The following is a 19,572-nucleotide window of genomic DNA, read 5'->3' on the forward strand; positions in this document are numbered from 1 at the left end:
AAGTTGAGGTACCACTGTACAAGGTATATAAAACCTTCTGGCAGAAGACTGGTAGGCTTTTTAATCCCAATTTTAAAATTAATAAACATTACACGTAGTTACCGCTGAATAAGCTGTCTATAGAACATGGTCACTTCTTGATCTGTATAAGCAATACAATGAACAACAAGCTGTTTTGAAGCTTGTGGCACACATAAGAACCAGCACCTGCATGTCTCAGCGCATTACTTGCACTTTTTGTTACCTGCACTTACCCTTCTCCGAGTTTTTCTAGCACATCAAACACTTCTTCGGGTTGTTTTGTCAGACTATCTTCATCTAACTTCCTTAGCTGCCTGTGGCAAAGGAAAGAAAAATTCAGTTATGCTACGTAAATATCAGAGGAGGCTTTCATACATATATTTTAAAACTCAATGTCAGATATAGGAGACAGTGTTCAATCAGCCTTATCAGTCATCATAATTCTTTAACAGTACAAATAGCACTCTTCTGAGGGAAAGCCTCTATATCAAGGGTAGCCAATGCAATGCCCTCCAGATGTTAGTAGACTCCAAATGTCATCAACCCAGCCAGCATAGCCAATGGACAGGATCAAGCTGGGAGTCCAACAACATCTGGAAGGCACTACATTGGCCTACATGGTACAAAAAACAATGCAAATAGGTTTAAGAGCAAGGAGAAGAGAGGCATTCAAAGCTCTGAGCCACGTAGGCTTTGGAATTGATACAAGCCCTATAGCACCACTGAATCAGTGTTGTTGCAGTGTCTTTTTAAGAAGCCTATAGAAGCACAAGGGGTAATGCACACACAATCCATTTTCTCTCATAATTGCCCATATTTTCTGTTGCGTTGCACCTTTCAGAGAACAATGCTTTTTTAAAAAAGGGTTTTTTAATTTTTAAAAATGGGAATCTGCTGAAATGTTCATTGTTCACTTTCAGAAGACGGTCTATGTTTATTAATAAAAAATACTTATAAGTAAATAATGGAGCTATATACAGTATTAGAAGTGCTAAACACACATGGGGAACTACAGCAAATACATTTTTTTAACCAAACAGAAAGAAAATGTGAGCTATACTTTTCACATTTCAGAGGCAGCCTTCTACCAAAAGTGCAAAATTAGTAGTAGCGAGTCCTGAGAAGTCCACGTTTCTGAAAACCCAAAACATATGGTTTTCTGTATTATGTTCTGAATACATAAATACTGTAGAAAAACACATGTGAAATACACAGTCTTTCTAAAATGAAGAAACATGACTAAGATTTCCACCCAGGAAATGGTGAAATACCAGAACTAGCTTCAGCGATAAGCATTAAGACCACAGAACCTGCTCTTGTTTGAAACAGTTGTCAACAAATATGCCTAGGTCATGATTGCTAGTTAATACTGATGAAAAATGTATTAGTACATTGTGTACTAATATTCCAGGCAAGTACTAATCCAAGTATTGCATAAGTAGTTTAGAAGCCAGTTTCATGTAAAGATACAATCTTAGAAGTAGGGTTGGTTATTTACCGTACTTGGTTAAAATACTGGTGGAATATGGAGACATAAGTAAGAAGAGAGAGGGAAGTGACATACTAACTTCAAAATCCAACTATTTAAGCGGACATCCATATTAGCAACTTTAATAGACAGACACAGCTTTTAAGTTTTTAAATACTGCACATGAGTAAGCCACTCTCTCCCATTCATACACACCACCTTCACAGAACAACCAACCTTGCTTAAAAAGCTGAAGCCTACTTAAAGTTGTTGCACTTCCATTTAATCATTATAACCCGTTAGCAACATCTGAACTTGGAAAAGCACATATAAAAATGAAGCCAGAAGCAGCAAGTTACCAACGATACTCACTATTTCAGTTATGTTATTAGCAACCTATATTGGTACAAGAATAAATTTTCAGTGTGGATTTCTTTAATTTGGTCACCACAACAAAGTTCGAGTCAAGAATAGAGGAAACATACATATTACCATCAGCAGAAGTATAATGTGTGGGGGGGAGTGGAGAGAGGTAAGAAAGGGGGGGGTGCTCTCTACACCACAAAACAAAGGAAGCAGCCTCTTTTGCTCATCATGTAAATGGGCCATCCAAAAAAGAAAAAAGCAGCTGCATGACTGCATGAACCAGATACTTCTGTGAGCTGCTCTGTGGGGTTTTCTTAACCTGAGACAGTTCACTTACAGCCAATGCTAAAACGACAAAACAAAAATCCTAAATTGTAACTGGCCTCTTAGCCAAAATGTTAGTATCTCCTTTATATCATACTTGTGTCCAAAGGAGAAACATAGAGCTGGTCCAGATGCAACCATAAACCATATTGTTTTCCTCAGATCTGCATGGTCCCCTTTCTGGTGAAGCTACGAGGACAACTTCAGAGGCTTTCCCTCTTGTTTTAGATTAATCACAGCTTGCTGTTTTGTCTTGTTCCGTATTTTAGCTACATTCTGCGGACTGCTTCTCAAACTTCTGGGCTAAACCCATGTGTAATACAGTGGTACCTCAGTTTACGAAATTAATCCGTTCCTGAAGTCCGTTCTTAAACCAAATCCATTCTTAAACCGAGGGGCGCTTTCCCTAATGAGGCCTCCCGCCGCCGATGCCCTTCTACCATTCGCCTTCCGTTTGCAGACTAAGGTAAAGTTCACAAACCAGAATAGTTCGTAAACAGGACTGTTCGTAAACCGAGGTACCACTGTAATGATTAGTTGGAACAAGTAAACTTCAAACCACAGTTCACGAATATAGCTTGTTTTCACGAACCATAGTTAAAATTAACCAAAGTTTAGGGTTCAGACATAACACTGAATGGCAGTTAACAAAAAATGGAAACAGGAGTTTCAAATCTCCTTGGGACTATGTTGGAGAGGGATGAAGGCAACATTTGAGTCCAGGAGGGTGGGGGGGGGGGGGGAGAGAGACTGTTTTCCAATGCTAAATTACAGCCCAACACATACAACCGAAAAGCAACCACAAAGCATGTTATCAGGCATTACTGTTTGAATAAGCATGAGCCTGGGGAGTGTGGGGGAAGTTATGATAAGGCCACTGACATTATCACATTGAATACACATGTGGACCCACCCTAGGAGACATCACAATTAAATGAAGTAAAATGTACTTCTTTAACAACAATCCATTTCTACCAGCAACAGCATAACTGTGAGAAACAGATAAAATTGAAGACATTAAGTTATAAATAACAAGAGTTTTACTTTTAAAAACTGACAGGCAACACTCATGCCTTTCTAGGCCCATGGCGGGGGGCGGGGTGGAGTCGAGTCATTTTTTCTCTGAGTGATCTGGTCTAACTTCCTTAAATTCCTCAACCCAGAAAGACATTTAAAAACCAAATATTGTATTAAGACATCATTCCGGAACGTACTGCTTATGAACCCTGTGATGAAATTCACAGAACTACCGGTATGTTTAATCCAAAACAGCCTAAGGAAGTGAGAGCATATTTGTCCATCTTTCTTTAATTTCCACAGATCAACATGCTATTCTGCTTTCTGCGGTGACAGCTTTCTGCCAGCTGATAGAACATAAAAGATAGTGGTCTACATTTTCAGTCAGTACTGTGACCAAAGCCTAACAACACTTTGAGAGCATTATGTTAACGGTTCAGCCATCTTTAACTAATAAATGACAGGAGGTTATTCTTGAAGTATTAGTCTCTAACCATATTCATCCTTGTTTCAATTCTACTCATGGTTAATCGAGGATTTTAAGAGTTTTGTCATCTAGAACTTCTCATTATGCACCAGACTTCCTTGTTCACTTCTGTTTGCCATGCTCATAAATGAGCAATAAGCATTTGCAAAAAGAGACCAGCACTTCCTATTTGGGGCTGTTGAACACACACTTCTTACATGCAGCCAGATGTTTGCATGTTTGAGTTGGTTTACACCTCATTTTCATGTAGGTTGGATGTAACACGAAATAATTCAGTAAAATCAATGCAAAGCTCCACTTCATGAAAGACTGCAGGCTCTGCATGCATGCACAAGGTCCCAGGATGAATCCCTGGCATCTCAGACAGCTGGGGAACCCCCCCCCCCAGTTTTGAGAGCTGCTACCAGAGCAGATAATACCTGGCAAAGACATATCAGCACCTGACTCAAGATGACATCTTCACATGTTTACCTGCCCAGATCTAAGGTTTGTCACACTGTTAATATAATCCACTTTGTTTTATGCCTGGTCTTTATGAGAAAGAAACAGAGCACAGTTACAGAAGAATAGGGGAGCAGTCACCCATATAGCAGCATAAATAAATTAATTATAAACTGGTTGCATTTTGAAGGTTGGGGTTAAAGGCGAGTCCTGCTCTTAAGTCAACAGCTGAAGACCTCAAACCAGAGCAACCACCAAAACATTCATTTCCAAACTCTTCATTTCTTCAGGGGCCACATTTCCAGTTGTTACAGGAGGCGAGCAATTGCAAAAGAAATGTAAAGGCATCCTTAAAAAAAAAAGCAAGCGGAGTGAGTCCCAACCACCTACATCACTCTGGAATCCCAGTTTAAGCAGAGAACTTTACGACACGGGCAGTTCCCCAAAAAGGTTTTGTTTTTGCCTATGGGCGACTAATTTGTTTCATTGCTTTTTGCACAACTCCCGTTGCATTTAGCCAACTCTGGATCGTGCGCGCGAACTCCGACGGAAGATGCGAGGAGGGCAGTTTAAGACGAACAAGGAGCGCGTTTCCCAGGAGGAAGCGGGGGAGAAGAAGGGTGTGTGGGAAAGGGCCTAAAGAGGAAGAGAAGTGCACCGACCCGCCCCCGTAACCTACATGCACCCAGACTGCCTCCTCCCACCCCCTCGGACAGCGCAGGGGCTCCTTCACCACCCTAACCATCACCGCGCATCTCTTCCCCTCTGGCTTCTCACCGGCGCGGGTGGCGCAGCTGCACAGTCTCCATGGCCGCCTGACGGGAGCCGCTGCCGCCGCAGCCGCCGCAGCCTGACCGGGGTGGCGAGGGTGGGCGTGCGCGCGCTTTCCCCCCTCTTCACGGCCGCTCCATCTCCGCCGCCGCCCTCCTTCTGCTCTGCCCGCTCGCGCTGAGTCCCTCGGCCCCGCCTCCCGAGCGCCAAAGGCACTTCCGCCTTGCAGCTGCCGCCGCCGCCGCCGCCGCCGCCTACTCTCAGAACCCCGCCCTCCCCGCAGGCAAGCACCAGCCGGAAACCAGCAGGGGGCGGGGCAGGGAGAAAGGGGGAAGCGCGACACCAGGCCACGTGGTTTCGCAGGTCTTGGCGGCAGTTGCCCCCCAGTGGGTTTGTTATAAAAAAAAATAGCGGTGGGCGTGGCTATGTCGCTCCTCGCTGCACTGCTGCTCCCCCCCTCCCCCATCCCGCGCTTCCTCAGAAGTCGCAGAAGAATCACTACGCGTTTTTCTTTATGCCTCTGAAGGGTTAGGCCACAATAAATAAAACGTTGAGGTGCTTTCTGAAGTTAAATCTAGCTAAGGAGTAAGCAAGCCCCATTGAACAAAGCGGGGCTTCTCTAAATAAGCTGATGCTGCAAAATGGCTGCCCCAAATGAGAGAAAATTAGCAGCGTTTCAGGCCCATCATCATCATGTTGTTGTAATTTGATTCATTACCTGCCACTAGCCTTGAGGTGGGGGAGGTCAAAAGCCAATTTAAATATACAACCATTAAAAACAGTTAAAGCATTACATTCAGGGGAATAGCATGCTCAGGTGCTAAAGGGTACATCTTCAGCAGCTGCCTAAAATAGTTTTGTAATGCTGTAAAGACAGGATACAATCCTTTGCACCCTTACCTGGGGGTAAGGCTGTTGGAGCTCCACTTACTCATATATATATGAAGTCAAATTATGGAGGTGAAGTCAAATGTGAAATTAATGTGTACAGTATCTGGAAAATATGTACTAATTTGTAAACTTTTGAAACTCAGAATATATATTCTGAGTTTCAAAAGTTTACAAATTAGTACATATTTTCCAGATACTGTACACATTAATTTCACATTTGACTTCACCTCCATAATTTCCCCTGCAATTTCTAAATGTGCTGCATATTAAAGACATTCTGTACTTCATCTTTTCCACAGCAATCCAATCTGTGCTCACTTCTGAGTAGATGCTTGTATAACCTACTTTTTTTTAAAGGATTGTGTCTCAATACACTTATCCTATCTTCACCTGGGTGCAGGTCATATTTATGATCATTACACTTGTTCCTTGCATTTACTCAAAGGAGTCACCAGGTCAGTATCTGGTTCCATTGTATTTTTGCAACAACATAGGTGAGAAATGGGGACAGGCACAGCATCGCCCATATGACAGGCAAAAAACATTCCTCTTCTCCCAGGCCTTTGGCTATTTGAGCAACCTATGGCCTTTTAAACTGTTTTTTGTGTGTGCTTTTGTTTTTGTTTGTTACTGTTACACATTTTTGTGTTTTTATATTGTAAACTGTCCAGTGATCCTCAGGTGAAGGGCAGTACAGAAATGTAATAAAATGAACTTAAGAGCTGGAGGGATTTGGAGTCTCCTGGGTCCTGCTCTCAAATCACTACACAGTAGGACTTAACTTTAAGATTGTACAGCACGACTGCCATCCTAAAGCCACTTTCTAGGAAGGCCCGTTGACTAAGGGATTGATTCCTCAGTAAACATGCGAAGGACTAGGGCTGCCTTTACTCAGCGAACAAGATTGATCGCGGCATAAACTTCTATTAACTAGCAGCCATCATCTCGTGTGAAAATAAAAAGGCGCCCTGCTTTTTTAGATTTTAGATTTTAGATTTGCTCACAGACGCGGACGGGACTCCTGCCCAAAACACTTTTAGTGACTTGCTCCCAACTAGTGAACGTGCGCAAGATTGCAGCCCCATAGCGCAACTGGGCTTGTTGGATCAAGCCTTTTGCCGTTTCCAAACGGAAAAGTCATTTGACCGATCTTCATCCTGGAAGGCTGGGGGGCGCAGGGAACGAAAGCAGACCGGTCCTATGCCATTACCGGGGGGGGGGGGGAAGGAAGGCGCTTGCAGCTGGAGCCTCCGAGGCGTGCTTACTCTCAAGAAAGTCCCACTGAGTTCGACGCGGCTTCCTCACACGCAAACTTAGAAGCAATTCGCAGCGAACTCAGTCGGGGCTTCTTCCTCCCGAGAAAGCGAACATGTGCTAAATGGGGCTGCGTCACGCCCCCTCGCCTAAATTCGGGCACGGAGAGCAGCCTGCGCTTCTCGCCCCGCACAGGCGCCCCTGGAGGGGAAAAGGAGGAGCTTCTGGCGGACGGCGCCCGCCCCCTTGCTTAATCGAGCGCAGAGGGAGGAGGAAGCTGCAGCCCCGGCTGCTTTCCCTTACGAGAGCCGGCGCCGGCTTCCTCGCACCCCGCGGCCGGCTTCATGGCTCCTGCGTCGCGGATCGCTGACTTGCGGCAGGCGGGCAACGAGCAGTTCCGCAACGGGCAATACAGCCAGGCGGCCGCCCTCTACGGCCGGGCGCTGGAGTTACTGGAAGCAGCAGGTACTGGCGGCGGGCGGCGAAAGCCCTGGCAAGGCCTCAGTTTCCAGGGAAGGCAGTCAGAGAGGGCTGGGGATCTACAGGGCTGGGGATCTACAGGGCTATAGTGCCCTCCTGCCCTACCCCATAAAGGCCCCCCTTCTGTTTGTCTTTAGCCAAGTTATGTGTCTTCCCACCCAACCACCCTCGCCAGCCTAACCCATCCCTTAGTTCTGTGCTGTCTTTTAACTCTCAAATATCGCCTGCCCCAAATTAATTATATGGGGAGACTAGATCCAAAATCGTATGTGCCGAGTATTAGGATTCAAAGCCATATTCCATCGGCGAATGTTTTAACTTGCAAAAAATGTTCCTTCTCACCCCCCCCCCCCATGCACTGATGACAACAACCCTGTGCTTTTCTCCTGCTCATGTGTGAATCACTTCCTGATTTGCAGAGTCATTAAGGGCCTTTATGGGGCTTGCCCTTAAAACATCCCTGCGAAATAGGACTGCACCCATTTTACAGTGGGTGAAATGGAGGCTCGGAGGAAGCCACTAGAAGAGATGGGACCTAAATAGCTCTGTAGGGTTTTGTGAGAGAGATAAGTCTTAGGTTTATTTCTCAGTGTCTAAAGCTAAAGGGATTTTACTAGGGCAGGATAAAACCCTGAGAGATTTTTACTCAATTGTAGTATCTAGTTCTAGATGGTGGGGTGGCCTGACCAATAGGTAACTTTGTATACTCTAACCCAGGTGAAGACTTGTATATACAGAAATAGTAATTGTGGTTTGGATTTTTCCCATAAAACCATCCCGTGCTGAGGAACATTTTGTGTTGTGTTGCCAAGTCCCAGATTGAGAACCCTGAAGCATTTGATGCAAAAGTAAGGATACCACTATGTACGTCTGGAGACCGGGAGTAGTTTTCAAACCATACCTGATGGCAGAATATAAAAACTCCATCCCATTAGCTGGCTTTGGGAGCTCTGGGCTTCTTTTTCTTAAACCAGCTCTTTAGGTAGAGTAGCGGTGCTTTATGGTCCTCTGGATTAATATGGAACAGCATTCTTTGTCACGCTACATATTCCTGGAATTGGCAGCCCATGGAGTACAAGGCACCCAACGTTGTAGGTTACAGTGGGCAGATGAGTGGAAGATGTTTAAGGCTTCATTATTGCCTGGTCTTAATGTTACTGGTAGCCTCTGAAGCTCCTCCACAGCCTTAGACTTATTAGGTCAGCAGGCTGTCTGCTGCAGTAATTGTGTCACAATGAGTAAGTTTGGTTACTAACATAAAACAGAGCCAGCAGTTGGACAGCTCGTGAGATACACTTTCTGTTTCCTTTCTTCTCTCAGTCTAGGCTCTCTCTTTCTCAGCCTCTGAGCTATAGACTTTGCTTTCTGTTTCCTTTCTTTCCCTTGCATTCCTAATGGAGTTAAGGTGAGGGACAGAAGTTGATTTAACTGAGTTCTGGCTTTGGCCTTGTCTGCCCCCCCCCCTTCCAACTGCATATATAGTTTTTAACAGTCTCTGTCAGGGCTTTCTTGAACATGAAAAAGGGAAGGACTTCTAGATGGAGGGCAAAAATGTCCTGAAATGGGGACACCCTGAAGAGCCATACACTTGCTGAAGAAATGGAAGGAAATGGGGCTCTATGGATTGTTGGGGGCCACACAGAACGGAATAGGAATGTTGTTGTTTTCTATAGTCTTTTCTCCATTAGTGTGGACATCACATGGCCTCTGAGAGCTGTATCGGACAGGCTTTCCCCCTCCTACTGAGGTACCAATAATAGTTACAGACATATATGTGATGTCTATCAAGAATACAAAGCACATGTGTGCTTTTTATTTTTTGGCAGCTTTCCACTTCAAAAAATCTACATGATATATATATGGGCAGCAGTTGGATCCCTACTCTCCTGTATTTTAAAGTAACTTTAAAGTTGCATATGCCTCTATACTTATTCTAGTTATAGACAGCATACATTGTGTTATTCCACTTCCATATCCAGAAATCTGCATTGGAAATGCCTACAAGAACACCCAGAAAGAGGTTTGTGGGCCATAGTGTGACACTAGTAAGCAGTGTAAGATTAGAGGGAGCTACCTTTTACCTTGGTAAAAGGTACCTTGGTTAGAATGGCTATCTGTCCTACTTTTAGTGCTGCAGCTCCAGCTCTCAGGAGTCAGTTTCCAGTTGAAATCAGCTGGGTGCCTAGCATGATGGTATTTAGACATCATCTGCTGAAGACATTCCTGTTTAATAGGCTTTCCCTAGGGTGTAACCCAGCCATTTATGAAAGATCAATTTTATATCTGATAAACAGTTTAATTGTGTTCAGAGTTTTTAGGATGGTTTTATTGTTTTAGAGTTTGTCGAATTGATTTATTGTTAGAGCTTGTGTTTCAGACTTCTGGTTCCACTATGTAAGCCACATTGATACTGTGAAGTGGTTTATAAACTTGAATAATGATAGCGATACTTTAAAAAGTACAGTCCTCTGTATGGTGTCCTGTGTTTAAAGGGCTATGCAATCTAAGTCCAGTTTAAAGAATCCTATGAATATTAGGCAGGTGCTTTTGTTGTACTGTTCATGACACTAAACATTTTTTGTTTAGGCAAGACATTATTTTCATTTATGTCGCCTTGTTCTTAAAAGTGTTTATATACTGATAATATATTTACTGTTTTTAAAGTGTTTTATGGCTACCTAATGACTGTTTTATACCATTTCGTGTAAACCTATTTGATATACTGCTTAACAAATGAGTAAAAATCGGTGCTAAGGAGCAGGAGCCCTGAAGTTGTCCATCAGCAGCTAGACAGCAGACTGAACAGGCACACAGGTTATCTGTCAGTTTTTCAACAATAAGTTAGATGTATTATATTTGGATTTAAATTACAGTAATTATTTTTCTAAATTTGCACCTGTAGCTGTGAATTAAGCTTATGCCACCGCCTATCCTCTCTTTTGGCAATGCATCTGCTTTCTTTGGCAGTGCCATTGGTTCACCCAGCTTAGTATTCTTTATGCTGACTGGCTCCAGGGTTTTAGAAAAGAGTCTTCCCAGCCCTACCTTGATATGCCAGGACCTTCTGGAGCCAAAGTATGTGCTTTGTCACTGAGTTACACTCATCCCCCAAGTTCAAACCCACCAAGAGCATTGGGTAAATTTGCATCTGTCACCTTTGTAAGTTAAAATATAAAAATCGTAGAGATGGAACTTTAGTGATATTCTTTGGATGTTATAGTTTAAAGCAGTGGTTAGCCTAAGCAGTGGAAATACAGAAATTTGAAATGAAAAATAGAAAATAATAAGGAAGGTTTGAAGGAAGTCACGGCCTTAAAAAGCCAAAATGTATAAAATGAGAGGAGAAAATGTAATGAAAATTACTATTGTATTATTGTAAAACAAATAAAAATGATTTGGCAAAACAAATATTGCATCAGTCACACACTGTCAGCCAAGCATGCCTCATAAGTCTCCTGTGAGGATAAAATATGTGATTGGAGTATGAGACCATGTGCATAGGGAATGGGAGACCATATATGTATACTTTTTGAGCTCTTTGAAGGTGAGCTTAAAAATGTAGTAAATGAGGATAGGGAGGGGCAGCACAAAGATCATGTTCAAATAAGGGACACGGCAGACAATCAGGAATTCTTGTGATCAATATCCTCTTTATTGTGCAATAAAAAATGGTAAGTGCTGGTTAATGATGGTTTAGCGACTGGTTTAAGTGATGTTACTAAGAAGCCGCCCCATTCATTAACATTTTTTTCCAATTGTGACCTCTGCCCTCACCTCCATCATAGTTACTGGTCTTGAAGCTTTACACAAGGTAACAAGAAGCATTTTGCAGAGGAGGGGGTCCTCCGGATGTTGTACTACAACTTCCATCACCTGTGACCATTGGCTAAGTTGATACAAGTTTTATTCCAATGCGTTCTGGAGGACCACATGTTCCCCATCTCTGTTGCAGAAGATGAGGCATCTCCAAATCCCACTATACCTTGCTTAGCACCAGAGGGACTTATGCTTAAAAATCTGACTTAATGTTCCCTTTATATCTAGGGGATGCAAATGCAGAAGAGAGGAGTGTTCTTTTTTCCAATCGTGCTGCCTGCTATTTGAAAGATGGGAACTGTAGTCTCTGCATTAAGGATTGTTCTGAGTAAGTAGTTTGTGTCCTGAGGAAAAGAGAATGGAAGTCAAGTTGACATATTCCTATACATTGCTTCCTCTTACCGCTTGATGCCTTTCAGACCCTGGCTACATAAAGGGCCCACTCTGCCTATTCAGAGCCCACTCTCTACAGGTAGGGAATATTAAACAGGGTTGAAGCACAACACACTTTGCCCACAAAGTTGCTGGAAAGAAGAGGGGGACTTGTTCTGTTGTCCCTGCTGGCTGGAAGTAGGATTATCTTCCAGTGTTCATTCCTAAACTGCCCAAAATATAGGTGGAGGACAGAAGACTGTTAATGTGACTCTTCCAAACAAGCAGCAGTAACCAGGCATTTTAAATCATTGTATTTTAAGCTGGTTAAATACTTTTACTAATTTCAATTTAGTTGTGTTCCCCATGTTGTAGGTTTTGAATTTCAAATTTATTTTTGGATAAATTGTTAAGATAAATGAATCAACTAAACAAATGACCCCATTGCTTTCAGCAAAAGGTTGCTTCTGTGGGGGGGGGGGTAAATCACATTCTGCAATCTTTGGATGCAGTAGCTGGCCTATAATTCATTTCTTGTGGTATTTATCTTGCTGTGTTTTCATTTACTTTCATCTGCTCCTTGCAAACCATTGTCAAGCAAAGCAGCAGCATATGGATACTTTTCAATATATATTTTAAAACAGTGTAGTAGCATCACATGCACATTTAACTTGCACAAATTCAATGACACACAGCTGTGACCACTAGAAAGGAAGCGGTGGCAAGGGCATTGCCTCAAGCGATGGCAGTAGCCTTCCAGGGATGGGTGCAAGTGGAGGGGGAGAGATGAAGGAGGAAGGCAGACAGAGACTCGGGCAGAAGAAAAAGGCTGGAATGGAGCTGCAGCCTCTGCCTGCATGTCTCTGTCTGCCTCCCTTCCACCTTCATCTCTCCACCTTCCCCTCTGGTAAGTACAGCCGAGGGAGCCGGGTTGCTGCTACCACCATCTCAATGCTCCTGTGCAGGTGCAGAAGTGAGGGAAGGCAGTGGAGACACAGAAAGACTACATGCACCCTCTCAATGCTGCCACCACATGTGCAAGATTGAGGCAAGACCACAGAGACATGGGGAAGGTCTCTGCATGGGACTCCCCCACCCGCCAAGCTTGCCAGACAGCAGCTATGAAATTTTGGTGGGGCACAATTTTGCACTTACTGTACAAGCTACTTCTGGAATGGAACCCCCATGTGTGATGCCGCTGCTATAGATAGCTAGACATAGATAAAGAAGGAGGGAGGTCCGTCCAAGATAACATTAATCTTGTTGGATATTCTCTGTGTGTGAGAGAGAATCATTTGTTCCAGAAACAGAGAAGTTTTAAGAAGAAGCAGAAGGCTAAGATTGTTTTGTCTATGCAAGGAAGTTTTCTGTGGGAACTGTCCTTTGGTTCTGTGTAACTTGTTGTGAGTCTCTTGCTTGTGCCTTGCGGTGAGAGAAGCAGAGAGTGAGTCTTGGACTCTTGCTGGACTCTAAGCATGCCTTGACCACGGCAATGGTGAATGTCTGTATATATTTGCTACCAGTATGCATTTATGCCTGTCAAGTAAACTTCTACACTTGACTGAATCTTTATGGCGTCCCTGAGTGTTTATTGCCTACTGTGTGCACCTTCAACCCCGAAGACGTTTCTAAGAAAGGAGCTGCGTTGAGATGTAAATCTGCTGAGTATAGGTACAGGCACACACGCACAGTGAAAGTGATGCCGGACCCTATCATTCTAAGCCATCCATCAGAGGTTGATGGATTGATCCAACAATTCTTGCATATGGAAAATTTCGTTGTGAAGTGGTGTGGCTTGCTCAGATAACTTACATGATGGAGAATCTGTGGCCTGCAAATGTTGCTTCACTACAACTCCCATTGGCCAGGTTTCCTGGGACAGATTAGAGCTGAAGTCCAGCAACAGCCAGTGAGCCAAGAGTTTCCCATCCCTGCTTCTATAGTACTGTACATTTTATCTGCAGAGCCCAAAAAACTCTTCAGATACTTGAAATTTTGATAAAGATGTGCTGTGCACGTGAACCCTCTTCCGCCAACTGAGTTTGAACATTGTAAATTCTGCTGTTTAACTTTTATTTATCCAGTGATCTTTTGATGCCTTTTCTGCTGATTTTAGGGCCCTGGATCTGGTCCCTTTTGGAATCAAGCCCCTGTTGAGGCGCGCAGCAGCCTATGAAGCTCTTGAGAGATACCATTTAGCCTACGTGGACTACAAAACTGTGTTACAGGTTGATATCACTGTACAAGCTGCACATGATGGAGTCAATCGGTAATCCCCTGCTCTGTGTTCAAAATGAATGTACAAAAAAATTTCTAATGTATATTTTAGATCATTCTTGCTCTCCTTTCAAATTAGGTTTGTTTATGTGCCTCTGGATAGTGGGTTCTGTGTTGTTCCAGAACAGTTTGATATATTTTAAGATGCAGCCCACCTTTGTTAAAATAAGCATAGATCTTGTCTATATTCCGGGAAATCAGATCTAGGAATGGAACTTCTGTGCTTTAAGAGGTAAAGGGACCCCTGACCATTAGGTCCAGTTGCGGACGACTCTGGGGTTGCGGCGCTCATCTTGCTTTATTGGCCGAGGGAGCCGGCGTACAGCTTCCAGGTCATGTGGCCAGCATGACTAAGCCTCTTCTGGCAAACCAGAGCAGCACACGGAAACACTGTTTACCTTCCTACCAGAGTGGTACCTGTTTATCTACTTGCACTTTGACGTGCTTTCGAACTGCTAGGTTGGCAGGAGCAGGGACCGAGCAACGGGAGCTCACCCTGTTGTGGAGATTCTAACCGCCGACCTTCTGATCAGCAAGCCCTAGGCTCTGTGGTTTAACCCACAGCACCACCTGCATCCCTGTGGTTTAGAGGTGTATAAATCATACTAGCTAGCTATCTGTTTATGGGAAGGTGACTGTGTCAAACAATGGCTAAACTAATAACTGTCCTCTTCTAGAATGACCAAAGCCTTACTGGAAAAAGATGGTCTTCAGTGGCGGCAGAAGCTCCCACCCATCCCATCTGTTCCAGTTTCTGCTCAGAGACGGTGGGAGCCCCCATCTGGAAGCCAAGAAGCTACTACAAGAAGCAATGAAAACAATACGGCAGGAACAAAGCAAGGTGAGTAGTTCTTTTGCTTTAGGGATGAGAATGAGGGATAGAGCACATAGAGCCTCAACTAACTCATCCAAATTCCAACCGGCGTTATCTTTCTGATAACTCTAGGCAGTTTAGAGAAACCACCTGGAATCTGAGGTGGGAATAGGGGCTAGGTCCACTTTAACCACTTCATCTGCAGAACTTGTGACCACCAAACTGAACACAGCCCATCAGTCAAGCATTATGGCTTGCCATGTGCTTCATACCCACCTACCCTTTCTAGTTCTCTTTTCTCAGCAATAAAAACCAGACTTTTCAAAACTTATCAGATGCTCTCCATAACTTCACTGCTGTGCTGCATTTAGCTTGCTGCATCACAAGCAGCCCAGACCTGATCAAAGTACAGTTTCATTTGTGTATATACCTCAGTAAGAATATGCTTCTATTGTATGTTTCCTGTTCCCATTGTCAGCTCCGTAGAGCTGGTACTGCAGCACAGTCTTTTTCTCCAGCACTTTTCCCCCCCCACAGACCCACTGAGATTTGCTGGAACTACTACCTAACACAAAAGGCTAGCTGTTTGTGTTGGCATCAAGTAGCTATTAAATTTGTGTCCTTGATGAGCAGTCATCAGAAGGAGCTTTTAACAAGTATATCCTAACATTATAATTTGACCTTCAGTTGTTATAGTTCCACCCTCTGAAACACCAAGGACTGAATTTTCTTTTGTGGCATGGCCCTCTGTCATAGCCGCTTTCAGGGTTACACTGTGTTTTTTCTTGAAATGAATTTCAGTGCCTACTGCTGCCACAATGGATCGAGCAAATGTGTTGAAGCTGGAAGGAAATGAGTTTGTAAAGAAGGGAAACTATAAAAAAGCTGTTGAGAAGTACACAGAAAGCTTAAAACTCCATAAGCTGGAAGGTGCAACGTACACTAACAGGTAATGCTAATGTAACCATCTGACAGGTCCAGGTATACACCCTCAAATTGCACTGTAGCACATTATCAGGGTATCAGAAACTATTTTGACTGCCAGTCCTAAAACTCATGTGAGTGGAAGATAATGGCTGCATTTGCACATAAAATGCCAAAAATACATGATTTAAAGTTGGCTTCATATTCTGGCTTGTTTTGGAGCCATTAACAATAGTTTCTAGGTTGCAAGAAACAGGGAGCTATAGCTTAGTGCTGAATCCTGACTTCTGCTGGGGTTCATGCAAAGGGAAGGGGAAAAGTGGCAGAAAAGGGACTGCCTGCAGGTGCTCATCACTCTCATATAACTTAGGTTATTAAGACAGGATTTTGGTTTAGGGTTGTATGCAAATATGGTCAATAGGGATACTTTGGGGTTGTGACATTTTTACTCAAGTGTAACATACACTTGCATGTCCTCCTTCCTTCTTATACTCACATACTGCCCTACACCCGTAGATCTCAGGGGAGTTCACAACATAACCTACTTTGATGGGGCCAGTCAGAGCCTCCAAGAACAGAAACAGTAAGAGCTCTCCCTTACTACTAATTCTGGAATTATCAATCTCTCTGTGCTGCTAAAAAGGCCAACACCTGATTCATGCCGCTCATGGAGGCTAAGTTTGAATAAGCCAACGGTAGTTTGGGAGTCATACTTGTAGTGGCCATGAGAGAATTTGCAAAGGGGCCAATGGGGGGAGACAATAGATAGATGGAAAGGTATTGGACACTCCAGGACCCAGTGTTTACTAACAGCCTGGATGCACAAGTACAGGTCATCCTCATGAAGCCTAGTTCTTTTGGCTGATATGTTCCTGTGGGCTCTGTTTTTGTTAAAGCTGTTAAGAGTACCTGGGTAAAGTCCTTTCCTCCCAAATGGTTTAGTTACGTTCTGTAATCATAGTATATGCAAATTATGCTCTGTATACAGTGGTACGCCGGGTTGCATACGTAATTGGTTCTGGGTTACAGTTTTTAACCCGGAAAGTACGCAACCCGAACAAGCGCGCGAAAAACCCAGAAGTAGTGGTTTGCGTATGCACGAACACGTCTGCGCATGCGTGTGCTCCGGTACGTACCCGAGGTACGACTGTATACCACTACTCTATAGGAGCACATAATTGTTTTACTATGTGCAGCATTCAGCTTCCTGAAAATACCAGCTTCCACATCTTTTTAGCTCCAGCCTCTTTAAAGGTCTACTTGAAAGTTTTTTTGGGGGGAGGGGGAACCTGTTGACAGAAGCTAGAAATGTTGCTATGCAAGATGATAATCCTAATTGATCAAGGTGCAAATGGCTGCAGTCACATTGGTTTATTACAGATGAGCAAAACGCCACTACTTTTAAAAAAAGATGTCCATTGTTACAACTTAATCATGGTTGAGTTAATTTCTCTTAATGATGTTGGCAATATTCATTCATTCTACTTACCAGTTGCCAATAGCAATCATTCTGTGAGAGAAACCAATGTGTCTCAAAATAAAAATTGAGCATTTGAACACCTACTCCCAGCACCCTTTATTTAGGTGTATGAGATCATTCCAAATGCAGGATTTCCATAGCAGTTGTTTCCAAAGACTGTCATATTTCCTTGTATACATTGTAGGGCCCTTTGCTACCTGAATATGAAGCAGTACAAGGAAGCAATTCAGGATTGCTCAGAAGCACTTAAGATGGACCCAAAGAATGTCAAAGCATTTTACAGACGAGCACAAGCATATAAAGAGCTCAAGGTAAGGAACTTCCTATAATTTTGGGTCACTAAGTTAAAATATGGGAAATGTTTGTTTGCGGTGATTTGACTTTTTCTCCACCTACCCAGTTCCACATCCTTTGCTTCAGAGCAGGACTGGGGAACCTTTCTGGCTCCAGTGGCTAGATCTTTATCAATCACACACCTCGCCATTGTGACATCACATGAAAGGCGGGCAGCCCCACCTACCTCTCAAAATCCATTGCATCTGGTTTCCAAGTGCTTTACAGCCAGCTGGATGTTGGCTGCTTGGGAACCCACATTGGTTTTAAAGCCCTTTGCAAATGTTCCTTTAAGCAAATGGGTGGTGGGACAGACTCCTTTCTCCCACTTGCTTAGAGAAGCAGCACAGAGCTGCTTCAGATAATGTTTCGCAAATTCCTCCCTTGATGAATGGGGATTAAATCCTGCTGCCTTGGCTTTGTGATCCTGTTCACTGTCAAGAACAGGGTTTGCAGCCAATGCAGGATTAAACTTTTCCCACCAGCTGACGTTACCAATGAAAATGACCTTGTGGGTGAAAGTGGACCCCCAGGTGGGCCAAATTTGCTGGCAGGTTAGAAGTTTCTGTCTCCCCATTCCAGGTTTGTAAAGGAGTTGACATCTGGAAGGTGGCCACTTTGGGGCAACAGCTGAAGGCAGGCTCCTCAGGATATTGGGATCATCAAGGGGGAGGGGGGGAATTGAGAGCATCCCAAAGAGTAATCAAAAGCATTTGTTTACTAAAGTCAACACTAAATTCAGGGAGTTGTTGGTTCCCATATGGTGCAAAGGATACCAGGTAGTGTTATAAACCATGAGGATGGGGCTGTAGAAGTGGCAGTGCTGCTGAATGCACTAAATTCCAAAGATTTTTATTAAATGTAGAGGTGCCACTTTTTGCTTTCTCCAAGTTTTCCTGAGCTGGTTTCTCGGGAGCACCTGCCAAATAGGTACATGTTTTCTTTTCTTCCAGGACTACAGATCTAGTAAAGCGGATATCAACAGCCTCTTGAAAATTGAACCAAAGAACAGTGCTGCTCAGAAACTACTGCAAGAATTAAACTGTTAAAATAAGAGAGGCTAAAGGCAACACCATGCTCTTCTGAAGATATGTTTCCTGTTTTGTTTTGTTTTGTTTTTTAAAAAAATGATCACAGGGACCAGCCTGAATGCAGAGCCAGATGCAAAATTCATTTTCAGACCTGTTGGTATCTTTCTGGTTCCTTTATCAAAGTTATTTGTTCTTCCTACAAAGGCTTCCAAAAGTTCTATGTGACCATCTGAGAGTCACAATGTCCTAATAGAATTTCCAGAGTAGTAGCTGTACTGCAAGTCCCTTATTCTAGCAAAATTTACCTTAACTCACTGAGAAAGAGATTATAGCAGACAGGGTGGCACTTAACTGGTATTTTTTGGTAGGTGGATGTGTTTTGCAGAGCGAAGAATTGCAAGCCTCTGGTTGTAGCTGCTTATCCATGTAGGTAGCAGCACAATTGCAAGCTAAAGGCTTGGACTGACACAGTGGCTGACGGATGGATGTGTTTCAAAAGTAGTCTCTGCTTTGCCTTAACTTTTGTGCACTAGGCTCCAGTTGAGCGTTCTGGTCTTCGAAATGTTATTTAGGAATCTAATGCTGCTTTTATCCTTTACCAAAGAGTCTGGTACATTGTGCTGCTCTTATGCTTTGTGTACCTTTTGCAGACTTGTGTTCTTTCTTAGATTAGGCTGTTTCGTTTATGCTTAGCTTGATAGCCTGTTATGTTTTTTACATACCTATTACTTTATGATGACACTCCCTTCTCTGATATATGTTTGAAAGTAGTTATAGGCTAAACATTCAGCTGGGGGTGAGGGCAGGAAGCAAAGTAGACCGGCATAGCCAATTTTCCTGCTTCATATAGAAAGAACATGCCCTCAAGAGTACAGCGATCTGCATGTACAAAAGCTTTTTGCCTATCTGCCTGCTCATAGACCTCCTTATGAATAGCGGCTGATAAAATTGATGTTGCTTCTAGCACTCCAGACTACAGGTAAGGTACCCATCTGGTAGAATGTT

The 19,572-nt window shown here is 43.4% G+C and overlaps 2 protein-coding genes across 4 annotated transcripts in view; one reads left to right on the forward strand and one right to left on the reverse strand.

The window, feature by feature from the left end:
* The window catches only part of STK4 (serine/threonine kinase 4), a 67,636-nt gene extending 58,967 nt beyond the window's left edge, over positions 1-8,669 (reverse strand). The window contains exons 1-2 of one of the 2 annotated variants that reach the window (XM_033153433.1): positions 8,422-8,669; positions 255-335 (exon numbers count right to left, since the gene is read on the reverse strand). In XM_033153433.1, coding sequence (XP_033009324.1) covers positions 255-335; positions 8,422-8,447 — 107 coding nt within the window. In that variant the 5' untranslated portion in view covers positions 8,448-8,669. Of the gene's footprint in view, positions 1-254; positions 336-4,901; positions 4,966-8,421 lie in introns of those variants that run through there. The other variant, XM_033153432.1, reaches the window with a different exon arrangement.
* On the forward strand, positions 6,181-18,650 carry TOMM34 (translocase of outer mitochondrial membrane 34). Of its 2 annotated transcripts, none has more exons than XM_033153435.1 (7): positions 6,181-6,241; positions 11,565-11,664; positions 13,825-13,977; positions 14,663-14,826; positions 15,601-15,748; positions 17,388-17,514; positions 18,490-18,650. In XM_033153435.1, exons 1-7 carry the CDS (start codon positions 6,196-6,198, stop codon positions 18,583-18,585), a joined length of 834 nt encoding a protein of 277 aa, XP_033009326.1. In that variant the 5' UTR covers positions 6,181-6,195; the 3' UTR covers positions 18,586-18,650. The 2 variants fall into 2 exon arrangements, with proteins under 2 accessions (XP_033009326.1, XP_033009325.1); XM_033153434.1 differs by lacking the exon at positions 6,181-6,241 and adding an exon at positions 7,277-7,505.
* The last annotated feature ends 922 nt before the right edge of the window (positions 18,651-19,572 follow it).

Source organism: Lacerta agilis, chromosome 6, assembly GCF_009819535.1.
Source record: "Lacerta agilis isolate rLacAgi1 chromosome 6, rLacAgi1.pri, whole genome shotgun sequence".
NCBI classification, from domain to species: Eukaryota; Metazoa; Chordata; class Lepidosauria; order Squamata; family Lacertidae; genus Lacerta; species Lacerta agilis.